Source organism: Trachurus japonicus, chromosome 19, assembly GCF_045865225.1.
Source record: "Trachurus japonicus isolate A0001 chromosome 19, Traja_1.0".
Classification (NCBI taxonomy): Eukaryota; Metazoa; Chordata; class Actinopteri; order Carangiformes; family Carangidae; genus Trachurus; species Trachurus japonicus.
The window spans coordinates 15,558,367-15,575,112 of NC_140925.1; the positions used below are offsets into that span (position 1 = coordinate 15,558,367).

General features: G+C 42.7%; 1 protein-coding gene across 7 annotated transcripts in view; it reads right to left on the reverse strand.

Annotated features, from left to right (window-relative positions):
- The window catches only part of rbfox3a (RNA binding fox-1 homolog 3a), a 531,011-nt gene that overhangs the window by 161,753 nt on the left and 352,512 nt on the right, over positions 1-16,746 (reverse strand). The window contains exon 1 of one of the 7 annotated variants that reach the window (XM_085761392.1): positions 9,613-9,846. The exons of the other annotated variants lie outside the window; for them this stretch is intronic. Within the exon in view, the coding sequence (XP_085617518.1) occupies positions 9,613-9,630 (18 nt within the window). The 5' untranslated portion in view covers positions 9,631-9,846. Of the gene's footprint in view, positions 1-9,612; positions 9,847-16,746 lie in introns of those variants that run through there. 7 annotated transcript variants of the gene reach the window in all.

Below are 16,746 nucleotides of genomic sequence, written 5' to 3' on the forward strand. Positions count from 1 at the left end.
AATGATGGCTCCAGGTGATAACACCTCGCTCCCCAGCTCCATCTTCCTTTCTTCTCTTCTCTCCATCACACACTCCTCCCAGCTCCCTCTCTCTGCTGCCATCCTGCTCCCGCTCCTCTCTCTCCCTCTGCGGTGTTAAAGCCTAGGGTAATATCCCTCCCTCCCACTGATATCCTTTTGTACTCACAGGAGAAATCCTAGAAATCCCCTCTCCTGCTCGCCTCTTTAATCTCCTTATCGGCGTGGAGATTACAGCACACAGTGAATAGAAGAATGAGCAGCAAAGAGCCAAGCACCAAGTGGAAACTGCTGTACTGTGATATGGTGGGACTCCGGGGATTACAAGGATCTCAAGTGAAAGATGGCTATAGAGGTCTCCTGAGGGCTTGACCGACACCAGTATCAGAGTTTGATCGAATTTAGGATCAGAAAAGTCCAAAATAGCCCAAATTAGATCTCTAACCTATGTTTCCTGATTTAGATTATCATAGAGTAATCAAACTCTTCAGTGAAAGTTAAACTAAAGCAATCCTGTCAAGTGTTTTTCCTGGTGTACTGTATGTAATGTTGCAGTCATTTTTCCCTGCTGCTTTTCTGTACACATAGAAGCAACATGACTCCAGCCAGCTTTTTTTCTGGCTGGTCAAATCAGACCATTCATTAAGCTACAGTAACTGTATTGGTTGATGTAACTGGCCAAAAAAATGAAAAGAAAAATATATATAATATAGATATTATTAACCATTTTAGCAATTTCATATTATTAAAGGAGAAAGTGAGGTTACATGTGTAGGATACAGTCATAGCTAATGTCACCTATAATTAAGTCAGTAAGTATATTACAGGGCATCAGGTAAAGGGCAATAGTTTTCCAGTGTGGTATCTGTCTCTCTGCCTCTTTCCCTCTTCGCTCCGAACAGGGCTGAAAAAAAGTCACATGACTGCTTTCTGATTACGTGTTTTCACTTTTCTGACTTCTATAATGGATAATCATTATTATCAATGATAATTATTGAAGCCAAATCGTAGAAAGACAGAAGAACCGGGGCTGAGCGGTGTGGTGTGGTGTGGACTTAGAGAAGCAGCCTCACACACAGGTGAGGAGATGCAAGAGGTTATCAGCATCTTCATGCTTGGTATACTAAATCTGGTCAAGTGTGACCTGGAGCTCCCAACAGACTGTCCACCACAGGCAGTGTTGTCAGCTGAAGAGGTCCTGAGTAAGATCACACCATGGCAACACTTAGCCCAGTAACTGCCCTGAGATGATATGTACTGAAAACCATCAGTCCAAACTGGCCAATTAGATTCCGTTTACGTCCAGTCTCACAAACCAGTGCAGAATTAATTTTAAAGTGTGTGAATCTGTGTGAAATGTAGCATCTATAATTATGGCAGTTGTCTCAGATGAATTCTTTAATATACTTCTCATAGCAAGAGTAAAACACTATCTACTGTATCTGTGTGTATCATCCCATGCAAATGGGTGCTGGAAAAAGTGATTCAGTGCAGCTTGCTCTCAATAATTAGATGTCTGTCATATGTGAAAACTCATGGATGCCAGACAGTGATGTAGCTTAACAATTATGCACATACACCCTTCATGTGCAATTTATAAATCCTCAATTTTGCATAATCTTGTTGTATACTATGTATCTCAATCACCGTGTGTCTGAGCTCACACACACACACACACACGTCTGAATCCAGCTCTTTACACATGTGGTGATTAAAAGTTCCCATATTATCATGAATTAATCAGACGCGCCTGTAAACCGCCATCACCACAATTCATAAAGTTAGTCAGTAATTTAATTAAAAACATCCAGTTTAAAGTGCTTCACGGTACCAGCAGGGAATTGCAAGGCTTTCAATGTAAATGAAAGATTAATAAAAATTGATCACATAACTGAAATAGATTCTCTGTTAACTTGTACGGTAAAGATGTATACCACACAACCACAGCATCCACTACTCCACCCCGCATCAGAAGACCTTTGTTTCAGGTATGCCCCTGTGTCTCTCCCCACACACATATCACATGAAGCAAAATGTAAAAAAAAAACAAAGTTAAATTGAGGAAATTAATCACAAGTAAAGATTATGAGGCCCTGAGCCTCTCATTTAATTGACTGCTTCACGATAACATCACAAAGTTACAGAATTTCTGACGGCTAGTTGTAAGGCTCAAGGCTGTGTGCATTTCTCTGTGGACTGAGGCTTTGATGCATTTACAGTAAAGTTAAGTATTACAGGAAGTGATGATGTAGAACCTAGACCTGCTTTTACACTAAGAGATGGACGTATACTTTGATCCTATATGGGACCTTTAAGATTATAAATGCTTTTCCAAAGAATCTCCCGAGGAAATTATGAGGATGCTTGTCTGAATTATGAATGAGGTGCACTATACATTCTGTTCATAGAGCAGATACAGGTTCATGTGTGGAAAATTGCATGTGCATGGTGTTAATATACACATTTAAAAAGAGCTCCAGATGTTGCAATACGCCGTATCCCGTATGTCATTAAAGGCCACAAACATGGAACCTGCTCTCTGTCCATTTCACAGTTTGACACATTCTTGCAGTGGACAATTACACAGCTGATTTCCAGTGCCTCACAGCCACAGTGTCTGGCATGAATATAGGGAAGAGCAGATACATATATACACAGGTACTGCAGCCTCTCCAACAGTAGTCCTACCTACGCTTGTCAGTGAGCTAAATGAAGTGTGTAGGCTGTTAGTGAGTAATATCAGATGTCAGAATGGGGAAGTGTATCAAGAAAGCTTGTGGAGGACGTGGGACCGAGCGGCTGTGCAGCCTCAGCTCCCAGCTCCCAGTCCTACCTGCCTCTCTCCTGCACACGCTGATATACGAGTTTACCAATAAATATGGCTTTTATGTGCCTTTTATTGTACATCAGAGCGGGTCCAGCACTGTGGTCAACCTCTGATATGATGGATACTGTTGTTTGATATACTGTACTCTAAATCTAAAAAGTTATACAGTTCCAATAGCACACGGGGAAAAAAACTTGACTAATTAGAAATACTTTTAATAATTCAATGGTACAGCAAACTGCATCCCACAGAATGAGTTTGAACCACCACAAGGGATGTCAGCAGAACAGATACTCTCGCACAAAATCCACATAAATACAAACATTCTTATTTGTTTGATGACTTCAGATGCTGTTGATATTTGAGATGCGATTCTTCCAAAACCAACGAGGGCAGTATAAAGTCACTGTCAGAGTCCTCAGTCCTGGTCTGACAACAAAGTTGAACAGAGGAGGAAGACAAACACAGTAAATAATAATAATAACAACATGAGGGATGGCTGCAGCAGGTGTCAACAGGTCCAAGAACTGCTCTATGGAGATATTTTGTGCTTGATGCACATCCGCAGGGACGAGTTATAGTATAGTCCACCAAAAACCAGAATTTAAACTGAGTCACAGGAGGAAACACCTCAGATTTTTCTCTACACAGCTTAAAAGACCTGATAGTTATGACCAGATGATCTTCACACTACAAGTCTAGTACTTTGTTAGTCAAGTTAAACTGCTATTGTTTCTACTATCGATACTATCTAGTATCGAATTTGATATTGTAACACATTATTGAATTTCTGGGGTGTTGATATCCACAACCCAAATCATGATGATGACTGTAGCACCACCTCACATGAACCAGTCTTTGCTGACTGGACCCTCATCTGTTAATTGTATCTATCATGAGATTGTTTTAAGTCATCTTGTCTGATGATGCTTACAGTCGACTTATTTTTCATTGGAGGGAAGACGGTTAAACAAACGGATTAGGAATAATTTGGTACACTGCAAAAACTCACATATCTTACCAAGAATATTTGTCTTATTTCTAGTCAAAATGTCTAATTTCTAGTCAAAACAATCTAATTATACTTAAAATAAGACTCATCACCTAAAAATGAACTTGTTTTTAGATCATTTTCACTTGTTTCAAATACATTTTTATTTTGAAATAAGTAGAATCTGCCAGTGAAAGCAGGTTTTTTGTGCTTGTAATAAGAAAGAAAAACTTCCTTTCACTGGCAGATTTTTCTACTTATTTCAAGTGAAAATTAGTTTGAAACGAGTGAAAATGATCTAAAAACAAGTAGATTTTTAGGTGATGAGTCTTATTTTAAGTATAATGAGATTAGTTTTGACTAGAAATGAGACATTTTGACTAGAAATAAGACAAATATTCTTGGAAAGATTTTGAGTTTTTGCAGTGTAGCTGAGGTGACTTATGTTCTTCCTTTAAAAACGGTGATGTGAGTGTTTGCCCTCAGATTTCTGCCCAGCAGCTGCTGAATATCCGTTTTTCTGGAGGCTGATGGATCTCAGCTGTGACCTGAAACATTACAGATCTGAAATAAAGTTGTGCAAGACTATAAACAGGTTCATGAGTAGGTGAACATTTTCTGTGCCTGAGCTCTGGAGCTGCTCCCTCCACCACAAGAACACACTGTTATGACAGTAGCATCCAGTCTAGCTTGAGTTTAACACGGCTGGTCACAGACAGCCTGATTCAGCCTGATTCAGCCTGGCTCTGTTATACTGTATGTCCACGGCTGCTCTTCACTGTGGTCTTTTGTGAAGCTGTTTAAAATGCAGGAGGAAAAGTAGACCGACGTGTCTGCTCTTCTCTAGCAACACCGTAGTTGCAGAGTTAACCCTGTTGCAGTAAATCTCAGCCTAAGCCCGGCTCTGGTCGGACGTACAGCGGCGGGATCGAACAGATCAGGGCTTCTGAGCTGGAGGTAGAGGCGACTGAGGAGGATCAGAACGGAGACAAGCAGCAGAAGAAGAGGAGTTTAAAGGAAGAGATCTCTATTGTGGAGCAGGTCCTCATTTCACTGTCTGGCGCTCTGGCAGGTCTCCCTCTCTCTCCTCCTCTAACCCACACAGTCCCCTGCTCAGCACACTCAATTATTCATCAGCTTACAGATGCACTGAGGAGCGAGGAGGAGGAGGAGGAGGAGGGAGGCAGACGCAGACCTCCTCCCCTGCTCTTCACTGTTGCTCCTTTCTTTCCCCTTCTCCTCCTCTTCAAAAGTGACCATCCCTTCATCTCCATCCTCCCATGTAGAGCATGAATAATTAACACTTTTAACCTCATGGGCGCAAATGAGAGGAGCAGAAAAACGCTGGTCATCACCTTTTACCCTCTTCCCTTTCTGTGTCTGTGGTAAGCACCTGAATCCTGACCTACCCTCCAGCAAAGCACTCCTCCTTTCGCAATCCTTCCCTCTACCTCCTTCTCTTTTTTGCCTCCCCCTCCCCCTCCTCTTCCCTCCTCCACCTTCAATGTACCTGTTCATTAGTTCCGGCTACTTGCTTTGTTTCCTCTCCTTCCAGCCCCTGTTACCGTTCTTACATCCCTCGCACCGGAGGTCTTTGTTCTCGCTGAGACTCTCCGAAGGGACAGGTAGAAGTACTTTAACTTTGTTACTGTTGTCAGAACGGCATCAAGGAGATCACTGCAACCTCACAATTGTGTGTGTGTGCAGCGGCACTGCAGCACAACTAGCTGATAACATGTGTGAGCATTTAACACATTTTCTGTTTAGTCAAACATTCGCTTTAGAAATAATCTCTTGTCATCCTGCTTATTAAATTTGTAATAAGCATGTGTGAATGTACGTGTGAGCATGCATAATCAGGAAGCTGAAGTTGTGCCTACAGTATGTGCGCATATGCACAAGCACACAATAGCCAGCGTAGCATGTGTGCGCTTATTTACAGTATATTTGTGTGAGTGCGAAAGAGAAAGAGGAGAGAGCGTCGGTAAGCAGCAGTGATGAAGAGGAATAGCTAATGTCAGCTGCGCTGGCTGCTGCCTCCGTATCAAAGCCTCCTGCTTGCTTCATATCTGCAGACAGCCACCAGCAACAGACTCCCCATCATTAACTACTGTACAGCACGCCGGACTGAGTGAGGGAGAGAGGAGGAGGAGGAGGAGGCGCGGAGACAACAGGGGGAAGACATGATAAAGGGAGAAAGAATGCCTGAAAGAGGAAGAAGAGGAGGAGGAGGAGGAGGAGGAGGAGGGGGGCTCGATAGAGGAAGCCCAGACCGACTGAGGTTTGCTCCGTGCTTTCACTCTTCCTCTCCTCACTTATTATTTACTTTCCTTTTTTTCTTGACTTTGTTCATCATTTCTGGGTGATTCCAACCCTGTCATCAGAAAGTGTCCAGGAGGGGGGGCAGGGGGGGGTGAAAGTGTCACAGACACCCATCTTCCGCAAATGAACCACATTTAAAGTAAAGCATATGTTCTTTTGCCAACAGCCAGATAAAGGCAGCACGGCGTGGGTGGATCAGGTGGGAGGAGGCTGGCTGCTCCAATAACACTTTTTTCCTTTCCTTTCCTTTCCTTTTTTTTTTTTTTTTTTGCTGCATCTTTTAAACGATGCGATCTGAACATTGTTTGGGCAGCTTCACCCTCCAATGGCTGCTTGCTTACAATTAGAACTCTTGAAGCAATTACTGCATACTGAACCCAGGAGTCTCGCACTAAGTAGGGTAAACTAAGCCTGAGGGAAACAGAATTTCCATTCAGAGTTACTTCCCATAATGCATAGTGTTGAGTTTTAAGTTCTGGAACTCATGAAAGCTTGGGTTGTATTGAATCACAATGCAAAGCCGGTGCTAAATCGATACGCCGAAGCCTTAAGGTTTGCTGTTAAACAATACACACCGCCTCAACCCCGGCGTTCAAAGCAGAAACAAAGATCGCTCGGTAACACACGCCTGACTGTGTTTGGGCATCCCTGTGCTCCTGGCAGCACAGGAGAACATGCTGGAAGCCTCCTCCTGCAGGCCTACCAGTACAGCGGGCTTCTTCAGCCGAAGGTCAGCACACGCTGTATCGCTCGCGTTTCCAGCTCCACATTGCACGTCAATAAAAAAAAAAAAGCCTTACACACTTTCAGCTGAATCTCCAGAATCTCCTGTCTAGGCCCAACTCCCATGACAGGCACTGCGGAAACACACACTCTCTCACAAACGCTCGCACAGAGTGATGGAGCTGCTAATCCACATGATGTTAACCCTGATAATGGGATATAGCTCAAGCATGCCCGCAGCCAGATAAATGACAGATGTGTACTTCGAAAAGTACGTGTGTGTATCACTTTCTGTGCTGACTTTAGGGTTTATTAAAGAACAGAGGAAAAGGAAAAAAAAATTGACAGTGTGTTTACCTCCAAAGAAATGCTGCGTGTAAGCAGACTGTGAAGTCAAACATATGGATACAGGATGTGATTCAATCCCATTTCGCTGTGGGTCTGAAAACATCGTGCGTCATACATTTTAAAAGAACTCTGTGATTGATTGTTCATTTGAGGATTATGTGAACTGTTTTATTAAATGTTAGATTTCTGCAGAAAAGTTGGAATTCAACTTTCTCACAAAATCCCAACGGCACAATTTTAATTCTATTTTATTTAATTAAAATAATGAATATCCAGCCAAATGATTTATGAGGAAGTAGAAATTAAAGAGTGTCACTGATTCTGTTTCAAATCCATCACCGATGCAGCATGTGAGAGAAGTGAAAACCCTCTTCTTCCTCCACATATACTTTCCAATGAAGCAGTGAAACCGTGCAGGTTTTCACACCAGGTCGGAGATCGTGCAGGATTCTGTCAGGTCAGAATAAAACCTGATAATAATGTAACACACATCAGTCACAACTTTAAACTGGTTTAAGTGATATAGTGGAGTCTGAGAACACTTTCCCAATGGAAAGCAAGTGTATTCCTCTCACACACACATATATTTATACATATACTATGTAGCTGGTATTAGTATTGTGGCTGATCACTGTGTCTGACGCCTAGAAAACATCATTGCTGCTGTAAGCTGAAGGCAGCAGTGTTTCATATTCATGTCTAAAAAGTTACTTAATTGGAATGGCAGGACAGTGAACATCTCACCTAAAAGATGCAGACTGACCTAGTAATAATGAGAATAATGAAAAAAAAATGTTATTAACAATTTGGGTTTATTTTGAAAAGCTGCCATGTGATGTTGCCATGCTCCAAAAAAGCAATTAATCACTGTTATCGTTACCTCATATCTCTCTCTAACATCTCTTTAATTTGCTTGTTTTGATTTTGTGTTGGAGATTCAGAAATTGGACAGCTCCAGCCTCTGACTTTTTTTTCCTCCCCTGTATGACAGCTATTATCATACAGCCCTGTTTTCTAAATTGTTATTTTGTTTAATAAATCACAGTGTGGACCTCTGTAGCCTCTGGTTAAAGGGCCTAGAAGATAAGAGGTGTGAGTCTTGTCTGATGCTGGAATTGGAGGGTTTTTCCTTTTTTTCAGCACAGCTCCAGTGCAGCTTTTTCTTTTGGAAAGGGATTTAAAGCAGCACAGCATCACACAACTAAATCTGAATTTAACCCAATAACAAACACCTGTAGGATTTGTACTCGTCATCATATCTGTGATAGAAGAGCAGGCAATACGTGTGTGTGTTCAAAGAGGAGCCATTGAAAAAAATAAAATAAATAAAAAAACATACTATAAAGACAGCTGTAGATTTTCTCCTAAAAACCCCAAACTAGTCTGGAATGACAAATAAATACAAATAGATAAATGTGGTCATGCTGCATGTGAGCTGTCTGGACTCACTCAGTGCTGTCTTCTTTGTTATGCAGGTGGTGTGCAGCAATGATCTGTATTTATTGACAACATTTAAGTTACATGGTGGAGGTTTGTCAATCTGGCAGTACTACATAGAAATCCCATGATCCCTCATGGTAGAAAAATATGTGTATTAATTCCTTTTGGTCATTCTACATTCACCGCTTAAACAACATACACACACACACACACACACACACACAGAAACTTCCCAGGAGTGTGGCCACTGCAAAGCCACAAGAGCATCACATCACATGCAGCACTGCATTAAACTGAAGACAGCCAGGCTTTGAAATACCTGAACGAGATTACACACTTCTCTACAGATGGATAAAACATCCCAACAAAACAAAACCTTGTCATTAGACAAAAAAGTGTCCCTGACACTTTGCAGATACAAGGTTCCCTCCTGCACGACCACATCTCTGTGCCTAAGTGCATCTTACAATTCCAAACACTCGATTCTTACCCGTGACCTCTATTACTAAGGATAAAAGCAGTTTCTGATGTATTCCCTGCAGTAAAATCTCTAAAGTCAGACTCATAAAACAAGACATCAAGCTCAGGCTTGGTGTATAGCAGCAGAGAGGGGAAGTATCACTGTAACAGAGGTGAGCTTTATCTGTGCCCATAAAAATGCCAGATCATTAGTAGTGGGCCGTGGGAGTGGGAGATGACATAAACCTTTATGCCTGGTCACTTTACTCACTCTCTCTCACACAGGTGGCAGCTCATTAAAAACAAACAAACAATCCGATTCATCCTTTTTTTTTTTTTTTGATCAGCTGGAAATCGGGAAAGTAAAAGAACAAGCACAGAATCTCAGTGAATGTCAGCACACAGTATGACGTTAGCTTCTCTATGTGTGTGTCCCTGGTCCCTTAGCAGTGTTGAGCAGCCCCCACAGGGCCTCAGTACTCACCCAGAAATACATCATCATCTCGGCTGAGAGGGGATGAGAGACCAGGGGGTGGAAGACGGGGGTGTGGAGGGACACCGGAGAGGCCAGTGCTCTTCCTCTCTCTGCTGCACGTCTGTCCTGCTCTCAACTGATCGTCGTCTTCAGTCACTTGGACTTTTTCTCTGGGAACTTTTTTTTTTGTTTTGTTTTGTGGCTTGCTCCTGTCTGCTTAGTGTAATCTGGTGGTCAGCTAATTGCCCCCTGTGTTTTTAGTGGGTTTTGTAGCGGAGCAAAAAAAAAAAAAAAAGTCCCTTTATGTGTCCCTCTGCCCCCGGAAGACAGCCGGTCTTCCTCTCCCGCAGACTCTTCTGAAGCGTGACTTTGCTTCTCAGAGTCACTGCTGAGGCTCTCAACGCTGCTTCTCCTCCCCCTGAACCTTTCAAAAAAGTCTTCCTCTGCTTCTTCGCTGAGGGGGAAAGAAAGAGAGAGAAAGAGTAAAGAGAAAGGCAACAAGAGGAGAAAGTGCTGAGGGGCGTTGTTACTGTACCTCCCTTTTTCTTTTTGTTCTTTACTGCACTTCTCCTCCTTCTCCTGCTTTTCCTTACTCCTCTTCTCCAACTTGCCACCCTTTCCTGCCCGCTCAGCTCTTCTCGCCTCCTCTTTTTCTTTTTTTTCTCTTTCTTTGCTCGCTGTAAACTATCCTACTCTCTGCTTCACACTGGAACCTGAGCGCACTCTCTCCCTTTGCTTTTCTTCGTCTCTCTCGCTCTGGGTAGCGTCAGTCCAGCAGCTCTGATTTGAGGAAGGGGCAAGTCTGAGACGGACTTTCTTCGACAGCGTTCCTGGGTGAAGAGCGCTGGAGAGGCTTGGGGGTGGGAAAAGCTGGAGATCACCACACGGTACAGTAGCGCAGAAGCTTTCATCCGGAGAGAGACAAGTGCAGAGGGGACGGAGTGAAGGAAAGGAGGGAGGAGGAGGAGGAGGAGGGGGGGGCAGAGTAAAGGGAAAGAGAGAGAGGAGAAGGAGGGAGGAGGGATGGAGAGATGAGTTGCTGGAGGGACGCCGGGGGACAGGCTGCGTAGAAGTTGTGGGGAAGCCGAACAAGGAGCCGGAACGAGGGGAAGCAAGGCAAGACTAGATGGAGGAGGCAGGGAAAGAGGAGGAAAGGAGAGAAAGAGGGAGCAGCTTGGCATGTTGGTGCTTATGCTAAAGAGCCAGCGATACCAGCCGCTTTCATTAAGTTGCACTGGGAGCATCGGGGAGGAGGAAGAGTAAGAGGAAGAGGAGGAGGAGGAGGTTTCGGTGGTGGTGCATGTGGGGGGTAACAGGCAAGAGAGCCGTCAAAACAAAATTCAATTTAGAGCGCTTGTGTAACCTAAGGAGAGAGGAGGGAGAGGAGGGAGAGATGAAAACAGCTAAAGTGGAGCTGTTGCCTCTCTTCTTCTTGTTCTTTTGTTCCCTCTGTTCTTCCTCGTCTGCAGAGGGAGGGATGGGTGGTGTTGCTCTGTAGGTGTGTGTGTGTGTGTGTGTGTATTGGCTGTAGTTGGCTAAGCTCGTCTGGCCCACAGTCGTGCAAAGAGAACATAGGCTGCCATGCTCAAAGCTGTGCATACATGCATGTATGTGCAAAGTCTGACTGCAAATGTGTTTTCTTTTGCATCTCACTGCCGACTCTGCATCTGCATCATCATACACATGTGTACTGTGTGTTAGTACCAGCAAGCGTACATACATTTGACGGGTGTGTGTGCAATGTGGCCGGACAAGGCAGACAGAGAGAGAGAGAGAGAGAGAGGTGGGTGAGGGTTGGATGTTGTAGCCTGCCTCAGCACATTTACCCCCCTCACACCCACACCCACCCACCCACCACCACCAGTACAGTCAATACACCACTGAGGCAAGCTGCCACGTTAACCCCTTCACTGCCTGAAATACTGCACTGCACTGCACACACAATGAACACTGGAAACACTGGAGCAGGAGAGACAGAGGAAGAGAGAGAGAGAGTCCAGGCCACTCCTGTGTGTCAGAGTTACATTGTAATTAAAGTCAGACTCAATTTCATTTTTTTTCCTTTCATAGCTGGGAAATAGAAGAAAATCCATCTTGTTAGGAAATCATAAATACTGTAGCTTCTGAAGAGTTTAATCAAATTTAATTCATACTGACAGCATAAGAAGAAGAAAAAAAGCACCATTAAAATTTAAGATTCATTAGTCAAATTAATCTAGAGCAGGTAAAAAAAAAAAAAAAAAAAGTCCCAAAGGAAGTGGAGCTTTTGTTTTCTCATATTCAAAATCTTCTCATGATCAATAAATCCAACATTTAGACTGAATGTGTTGATCAAGCTGAAGCTGTTTAGCTCAGTACTATTATTTTTGGTATGCACTGTAGATGGTGAACGTTACATCAGGCTAACGCTCCACACTGCTGACGTGTTGCTTTGTTGTAGAAAGTAGAAGGTTTTTAAAGAAAGCTGTCTGATCGGTGGGGGGCATCCCTAAAGGTTATCAGAGCGCTTTGAGCATTTCTCTCAGCTCCAGGCAGTCCTACCTGACCTACAGGATATTATACACTGCTCTGCTGCTACATGATTGGCTGACTGGGTAATTACATGAAAGAGCAGATGCACAGGTGTGTCTTGTAAAGTTTCTGACAAGTGTGTGTTATCCATCTGTGTGATATAGCTCAATATCAAAAAGTAGTGAAAACACAAAAAGCTCTGCTGATAGCTTGATTGATTATTATTTCCCCCTCGGGGAGACGGCCCATTGGTAAAATGATATAAGCTGTATAGGCTACTTTATTGATCTCATTAAAGTCTTATGTTAAGTGAGTGACAGGTCCCTGCATTACCATGACAACACAGACTACTTTATTTTGGCTGCACACACACTGCTTCAAATACTCAACTACAAATGGACCACAACCAGGCCTATGGATATTATCTACAGTACAGGCTGAAAGGAAACAATACAAACAGTAAGTAAAGCTGAATCTTGACCAGACACCTGACATTCATTTCTACTTTAAATAGGAAGAAGGCAAAAGACGAGACATCTTATGATTTATAACCACAAGTTATAATAGTTATTCCCTTCATGTTTAAAACGATAGTTTAACATTTTGGCAAATTGGCAAATGGCAGTAGGTTCGTTACCTTTAATTGTCGGTGCAAGCTATTTTTAGAACGGCGGAGCAGAGCCGCGAGCTGCTCAGAGCTACGCTATGGAGGCTAATGGGATTTCTTGGTTTCCCTCATCAAACTCATCAAATACACAATCTAACAACTCCAAAACGCTCTCGTGGACAAGTTGTGACCTGCACATTGCCACGCTATGAGATAATAACGGAACGTTACCAGACAGAGTTGTTTTCGAGGTAAATTTGTGCAAAACCACTGATGTGCATTCCCGTTGGGGGCAGTTTTTCAGCAAGCATTTGCCTCAAAAACAACTCTAACTAACATTCCGCTATTATCTCATAGCGTGGTGAATGTGCAGGTCACAACTTGTCCACGAGAGCGTTTTGGAGTTGTTGAATTGTGTATTTGATGAGTTTGATAATGAAAAACAAGAAATCCCAATAGCCTCCGTAGCGTAGCTCTGAGCAGCTCACGGCTCTGCTCGGCAGCTTGCACCGACAGTTCAAGGTAACGAACCTACTGCTATGACTACAGTATAGGGATTATGGCAATGGGCCAATTTGACAAAATGTTGAACTATCCCTTTAAGGGTGGATTGAGAAGGCTATAGGACTGGTTCACAGAGATGATGCATGCACATTACCTCTTCTGTAACTCTACCGCTGGAAATGTGGAGGAACTTATTTTGAGATGTGTACTGGGGGAATACAAAATACATTCCATATTAAAGTTGCATCAAACGCTTTCAGTGTTGAGAGATCTTCCCTTTTTTTTGGGTCTGGTCCAATTTTTTAAAAAGGGTTATACGCATCATTCCATCATCAATAAATCATCACCAGATAAATCTTGAAACATTTGTATAATTATTGTAAACATACAAGATCAGTGCCATCAACACTGCATATATTTTCACATACCATGCTAGCCTGGCTGCGTTAGACAACAAATCCACTCGAGTGAAACTCTGGTTGCATTACAACACCAGCTGTATGGACAACGCTGTCCCCACACAGTCATCAAGAAGCACTGGAACGTATAGCACACGCCACAAATTTGCAGCCTATTAACATTTACCAATGTAAAAAAATAATGAGCTAATTCATAGTTAAGATAGATTATGAATACCAACCCATATGCAGCCATTTGTGCTGAAATTGGTATTTTGGACTTGCTTGAAATGAGGCCATTTACATACATGTATGCATGCGTGGTGTGCAGCCTCAGCTCTCACTTTCCTTCATTTCTCCCTCTGAGACAACCAAGAGCTCAGAGGTGGGCTGGCTTCTCTCTTTTTTTCCCCAGCAACTACCATGCAAAAGCTAACATTTTCCTATCAAATCTGGGTGTCATGCTATTTCAGGTCCGGGTCATGAATAAGTTAGTCCAGACCCTGCATATGAGCAAGCTAATGCAAGGAGGGCAAAAAAAGAAAAAAGACGACAGACTGGTAGTGGGCGGGTGTTGTCAGGGTCTAAGAGGAGAGGAGCAACATCGGGTCATTCAACAGAGATGTGGAGTATGGACTAAATGTACAGAGTGTGTTTATCTCTCAGGTGAGATGTCTCCATGATGTGTGCAGCCTATCCAACTGAGTGTAATTGAGGTGGTGCAAGCTTCAAGAGAGAGCACCTTGTTAGATAGCTCATTCAATGAGGATGGATATGTACATTATGTTTAACACTTTGATGGGCTATTAACGGACAATAATAATAATCTTGGCAAGACAATGGATTCCATGCACCTTCTATTTGCTGGGCCCTAATGAAGCTGCATTGGGTTGGACTGAGTTACACACACTGGCATGAAGCTGGTTGGTTAGAGCAGCCAAGCATTGTCGCAACAAAGACTCAAACCCTAAAAATAAGATTTTATGCAAGTACTGTATGGATATGACATGTGCTTTAGATTTTCTAATTGTGCAAAACATGCATTGTGTTTTTGCAAAACATGTGCAGACCAGACCATGACAATATCTTGATGAGGTTATTTCCTGTATCTAGTGAGTTAGGGGCATATCGGCCAATGTATATATGAGTTAGAACAAACTCTTGTTTAATTACAAATACTTTTTTGAGCAGCATGGTACAGTAGCTCAATGCACTGCTACACGTGCAAATAAACACAGTAAAACAAAGTTAGAAAACATCACCAATTTCACAACACAATTGCTGTAATGACACAGAACAAAATGTAAGTGTTCCCAAGCGGTTCCTATGGTAAAGCGCACACTGTCAAGGTGTGGTCCTGACTGCAGCGGTGTCGGTTTGAGTCCGCTCTTTGATTAACTTTCCAACAGTGATGAAGCCAGCTGGGATGCTGCTGCAGGTGCTTGTTGTTCGATAGTTTCAACTTCACAAATCACAAAGTATTGAGCAACAGGTGTGTTCATCCAGGTTCATCATGTTTTAGTGTCCCTTTGAAACACTTCTGCTGTGTTGTGTTTGCTGCGCATGTGTTGTCAACTTGATGAATGTGTTCCCTGAATTTGGTTGTGTTTTGTGTATTTGCATTTGTTTTCTTAAGCTGCAGCAGGTTGAGCTTTCAGGGCCACAGTACTAATCCTATCTTGGGTACAAACACGGGGAAAAAAAACAATAAAGTGATGGAAATGTTACTACAAGCAAAATGATCTCAGGATTTTGAGTGAAATAAGAGTGAATTCAATGCTCTGACATAAAAACCTGCCTGTTTGGAGAAATATCTTGTCAGACAGAACAACCACATATCGCTTTGATTTACAATATTTCATCTTTCTCTTCCCTGTGTCCCTGCTCTTCCTCTCTCATCTCCATCATCATCTGTCTCTGTCTCCTCACTCTGTCTTCTATTCCTTCCAGTCCCCAACCTGTGCTTTCATTGGTGCAGTCTTTTTTATTTTCATCTGTTTCGACAAAGAAGATGAACAGTGTCCACTGATTTCTATAGCATATGCAAATGTCACCATATTCCAATGTCATAATCAATAAATAATAGATAAAAAATCATTATATAGTACTGCTTGGTTTTAACTACCGGTAGTATTTCAGCATCTTACACAACCTGAGTACGGTGGAGTTAGCTGACAGTATATCTTTGTGGCGCAAATGAGAGTGACGTACTAGTTGGTTACTTACATCACAACTATATCACAATTGAAAAAAAAAAGGTCTGAAATGGCGATCTGATTGGTGGGTGTGGCCATGATTTGGGTTTCAGCGCGGCTATAGCAGCCCCCTATCATGCCCACAGAGAGCAGTGTTGCCAGCTCCTCCTGATCTCAGTCCTCCTGCTGGAGTCCCTCTCACTGACTCGCTGTCTGCTGCCAGACACACTGAGCAGTCTCTCACCTCAGCAGGCTGCTCTGGCTCTGCACCTTCTTCTCCAAGACAAAAACACACAGCTTTGTTCTGCATTGGTGTTGTTTCGTAATAACAGCTGTATATATGGAACGTTTAGGCATTCTCCTCATCTGTGTTTACTACTGTACTTGACGAACATGGCCTCTCCGGGATAGAGGGAAATCTTTAGTAAAAGTATGTGAGGAAAAGATGGAGGCCTGTTGACAGTTGTCACAGATGCAAGCTGACAATCATGAAAGAAACATGGTGAAACACAGTTGACTTCAGTGGGAGACGTATCCACAGAAAGCTCTTCAGAGCCAGCAATTAACATTATTAAATAGTAATTTTTCTCATGTGGTCATTACATGTAAATATATTTTGTTTGTTAAGTTCAGGCGTGTATTGTTGTTGTCTTTTTCCGAGCCTCTGTTCTTTTACTAATTTGCTGAAAGTCAATAGACTCTAAAGAGGAAAATCTTTTTGAAAAATCTATATATTTTTTTTATTCCGGATGTCCAGTAGTGGTTCATGCACATGGAGATGAAAGGGCTGGAGGACAGGGGATTCCTCTGATTGAAGGGATCTGAGCAGCGGTGCTGGAGGCTTGGCTGCAGCCTTGTGTTTCCTCTGCATAGCTACACTATTGCGTGAGATGACCAGTGAGGCTGCTGTAAGTCTGTACAGCACTCA